This window comes from Vollenhovia emeryi, unplaced genomic scaffold (genome assembly GCF_000949405.1).
Source record: "Vollenhovia emeryi isolate VEMERY1.0 unplaced genomic scaffold, V.emery_V1.0 DF939433.1, whole genome shotgun sequence".
NCBI lineage: Eukaryota > Metazoa > Arthropoda > Insecta > Hymenoptera > Formicidae > Vollenhovia > Vollenhovia emeryi.
Window position 1 is genome coordinate 50,781 of NW_011966933.1, and position 4,875 is coordinate 55,655.

At 29.9% G+C, this 4,875-nt stretch overlaps 1 protein-coding gene across 4 annotated transcripts in view; it reads left to right on the forward strand.

Moving 5' to 3' along the window:
• Positions 1-600: 600 nt before the first annotated feature.
• LOC105557671 (molybdopterin synthase catalytic subunit) overlaps positions 601-4,875 on the forward strand; it is an 11,370-nt gene continuing 7,095 nt past the window's right edge. For 2 of the 4 annotated variants that reach the window (XM_012004981.1, XM_012004979.1), the window contains exons 1-3: positions 2,751-2,834; positions 3,076-3,225; positions 4,025-4,328. In XM_012004981.1, the coding sequence (XP_011860371.1) occupies positions 3,082-3,225; positions 4,025-4,328 (448 nt within the window). In that variant the 5' untranslated portion in view covers positions 2,751-2,834; positions 3,076-3,081. Of the gene's footprint in view, positions 828-2,750; positions 2,835-3,075; positions 3,226-4,024; positions 4,329-4,875 lie in introns of those variants that run through there. The other 2 variants (XM_012004980.1, XM_012004982.1) reach the window with 2 other exon arrangements.

A 4,875-nucleotide genomic window follows, 5' to 3' on the forward strand; every position in this document is an offset into this window, starting at 1 on the left:
TCGCACGCCAGTAAAGTCAATAAGGCTGGGTCTACATTGGATGTCGTAAGTTGAATAATGAACTGTGATTGGTCAATTCCTTCCGACACGACTTACGACATCCAAATGTAGACCCAGCCTTACTGACTTTACTGGCGTGCGAAAAACGCAGCACCAGTAATTTTCATTGCTACCAACTATACTGTTTTCACTGGCAGTAACTAAATCCATTTTCGAACACATCCTATGACGCACCATGGGAACAGGCCGGCCAAACATTGGCCGCGTTCAGCAGACACAACTGTTGAGTGAGCGCTCAGTATGATTGGCTAATACTTTTAGATCCAGCCAATCATGTTAAGAAATCATTGAGCGCTCACTCAACAGTTGTGTCTGCTGAACGTGGCCATTTCCGTCACTCGTTGATACGGCAAAGCTCTGATTGGTTGCTTCTATAACGCACTCTCTATTCCGTACTCCTATTCTGCACCATGTGATTTCAGCCTAAAAGAACGCACCCTACCACAAACGAAAATGACCGCGGTCGCTTCTGGTTGGTCGTAGTTGGATAACGAAAATACGCCTTAAGTTCCCAGAGGTCTAGCATTGTGTGATAGGCTTGACCCTCGGTGGAAACGTAGTCTATGGTTCAGAGAGCAAGATGTGTCTGCTAATCTTGGTTATGTGAGTTAGAATTGTCAAGGAAGGAAGAGAGAATTAGACGAAACGTAAGCGCATGTTGAAGCAAAAGTAGAAATTACTATTTGCAATGTCAGAGTAAAATTATATTCAAGTACTCACGATCAGCCGTACCATAAGAGAGTCTGTCGAAAACGAATGATCGCAAAGTACGTTAAAATTTTTGCAAAAGAACTAACTATTCGAAATATACGAGTTTGTCCGCATGAAATTCTTACCACAAAATACGAATAAGCGAATAAGATCCAAATAAAGAAGCAAATTTACAAGTCATCCAATGCAGATTAGCAGCAGAGATCAAACAGAATTTATTAAACTTTCAAACTTCGTTCGATTTCATTAAATTTATTTGGACACATTGTCACATAATAGGTCTGTGTTTTTATAGCTGAACTGGCATATAGTCTCTGTATTAAAAATGAAATAGGTTATACATGTTCGGAATTTGGCAAAAAAGAGATAATAAATTTTACGTGTGATCTGCAGTAATATAAAAAAACTTAATATTTGCAAAATTTTCAGAAAAACTGCGCTTAATGTTCATGCAGTCAATGCCAATTTGGTGAAATCCTGCTTGGAACTACTGTTAGTCTACTGGCAGATCACTGATAATTTACTCACTAAATATTAAGTGTACTTACGTATTTTGCTAAAAGATGCTTGAAAGCTATATTATAGCTATTATAATAATGTCTCGTTCCCAGATAGGCAGCTGACATTATATATATATCATTTTAACGTTAAAACGTCGACAAATAACATCAGCTGGCTATCTAAGATACAGTAATTGCAAACAGCATGCGTTTTTATTCAACAAAGTCAAAATAAACTTGCTTAGTAACAGCGAATTATTGTTTTACCTGTTTTTGTTAAGACTATCGGTAAATTAGCAATGTTGGTATATGTATAAAATAGGATAGTTCTTTTTAATTAATGATTAAAAGTGCACTTATATATTTTGATGTGTAAATAACATGAAATACAATTGTGGACACTTGATTATGCAAAATTATGCTTGTTATATATTCAATTTGTATTAAGTCTGTGTATTTATTACAAAAATTTTCAGAATTATTTCTGAAAATCAATAAATATTACACATCCATTCTTTTTACTATTATTACATTAAATCTATATTTGAATTTTTAATTGCATTTGTACTCTGTCAAGTTAAATAATTTATAATGTAGAGGTGACGCTCTTTTTTTATGTGTACACAATTAATTTGAATTTTAAGAGGCCAAAATTAACGAGTTGGTATATTGGATGTTATCAAGTTAAAGTTGTATTCTTAATTCACATTATATTTACTTAATTCAAAATACATCTCCGAAGAACTCAAAACAACTGGTCTACGAATGAGTATAATAAGTCTAACGATTGCCGTTGGTCTCTGTCCGTCTTAAGATTGTAGACATACCGATCCGTTTTAATTACAAGTGACTGGACGTGCTCTCCTTCTTCCTGTTAATTTTACTTCCTTAATGGCTATAATTAATTTACAGGGGAGACAATTTTTTACATGGTTTACTTCCGGAGAAATTTATATCGGACGATTTTACTATTTATGAATCTATTTATAATTTATTTATTCAATTTTATAATTTAACTCGTTATACATTTAATTAAGTTATATTAATCAAATTATATAATGTGGTGTTGAGAAAGACTAAGTGAAGTCGAAACGTTCACCGATGTAATGAATTAAGAATACAACTTTAACTTGATAACATCCAATATACCAGCTCGTTAATTTTGGCCTCTTAAAATTCAAATTAAATAATTTATGCGGGTAATACTATCTATATTTAAATGGAATGTAATAAATGAATACATACAATTGTACATTTCTAAATCATTTCAGAAGGCGCGTTCTTAATTGTGCTTTGTAATGGATAAGACTGATATACATGTACAAACTACAATCTTATTTTTTGCAAAGGCACGCGAAATAACCGGATGTACGGAACGAGAACTTTATGTACCAAGAAAATTATCCTCTGTCGATCTCTTTGAGAAGATTATCCGTACTTTTAAGTTAGAAAGTATACGTAATCAAATAATATTAGCAGTAAACGAAGAATTTGTTGATCCGAATGGTGTTCTTGTATTAAAAGAAAAAGACAAGATTGCAGTCATTCCACCACTTAGCGGAGGTTTGTGTAATGACGAATTAATTAAATTAATGTATTGTAAAAGAATGTCCCGTCTCATATTATTATTACACGTTTTACAATACTGCAATATTACTAAACATCAAGTAAATACTCGTTTTTTTTGCCAATAGATAAAATCTATCACTACCAGAGTATTTTTTATTCATACGATAAATTAATAATTAAAAATATATTAAATAATAAATAAAATTAATACCATGTTATGTTATTCGTATTTCAGGATAACATGGAGAAGGAACCAAAGAATTTTATCAAATTGCAGCAAGAGGAGTTAAATGTTGCAGAAATTATGGAGTTAGTGACATTTCCTAACTGTGGAGCAATATCTAATTTTATTGGGATTACCCGAGATCAGTTTGAAGATAAAAAGGTAAGGCCTATATTCTGAATCATTTTTCTATCGATAAAAGTGCTCATGAAAGATCTTTCCAGTCAATAAGAATTCTTCAAAGCTAATTTTAGTGGCACTTTTATTGATGAAAGAAGATTCAGAGTATGGACTAAAGAAATAAATTAGAATCTATATCTATCTATAAATTTTAATATGTAATATATGAACGCTGGATCTGCTTAAAGTGGGAATGTATTACATTTGTATTACTTAATTTTACATTGAGTAATGGAAATTTCACTCAACGATGTTTTAGATTTAGAGTACCAATTTTAACAGTTCTACTGTGTGAAATACTAACCAATTTTCTTTTCCACTTTGAAAACTGTTTTCGTGACATAGGTTTTTTATTAACTTGTTCTTTCATTTATAAAAATTATTTAGAATGTTAATTTGGGATCTGCTCTTTCCAGAAAAATAATTATGAAACATTTTAAATTTTAAATAAAAAAATGCAATAAAAACAAGTATAATACACAAAGAAAAAAAATTTATGTTTTGTAATACAAAGTATAATATATGAACAGGATTTATATTTTATTTTAGGCAATCATAATTTATATTATTTATTTATATTAGAAGAAAGATATACAAGAGACAATGTTGTCTGTTTATTGCTTTAATAGAGAAAAATATTGTGATAAATGTTTTAGATTCTTTTAATAAGACATCATTAATGAAAAATAGTTTTTCTAAAATAGTTATACAAAAATGTTCGTGAATGATGCTTTCTCATTAATGTTTTGTAAATGTAAGATTAATTATAGAAATTTTTTAGGTAATTAAGCTAGAATATGAAGCCTATGAATCAATGGCTTTACAAAAGATGATCAATATCTGTAATGAAATTCGTTCACAATGGGACGTAGAAGGTATCGCTATATATCATCGTATTGGAGAAGTACCGATATCCAAAGCAAGTGTTGTCATAGCAGTTTCCTCTCCCCATAGAGAAGAATCACTGAGAGCAGTAGAATATGCTATTAATAAGTTAAAAGAATCAGTGCCTATTTGGAAAAAAGAGGTGTACGAAAAAGAAGAACCACAATGGAAGCAAAACAAAGAGTGTAAATGGATGAATAGTAAATAATATATTTCATTATCAATTAAACTTTCTTTAATGCATGTTATCTTCCCAAAAATGTACGATAACTATATTTCTTTCGTAACATTTGTATTTCGGTTAAAGAAGATCTCAATAACAGATATAATATATTATTGTTGCACAGATACCTGCGTTCAGTTATTGATTGCTCTCAAATTTTTCTAAAAACATTTTATCTTTCAATCTTCTTTATTTAAACATAAATTGATATAAGTTCTAGACATTTTTACAGTAAATGTTTTTGTATAAATTTTGTGTAACATTTTTCTTTTAGTGTTATTTTTAACAATAGATATATTGCATCGATAGTTTTCGTTATTTACTGCATATTTTGTAAGTTATACATAATACAGTTAACCGTTATTATACTTGAAGTTTATATATTCATTTAATGGCAATATCAAGATATTTTTTATTTTAAATGTCCACATATGTATAGATATAGCATTTCAAATAGATTTTATTAATTTGAAATGTTATATTTATATATGGATTTTTATAATTGTTTAAAAACATCTTATCCA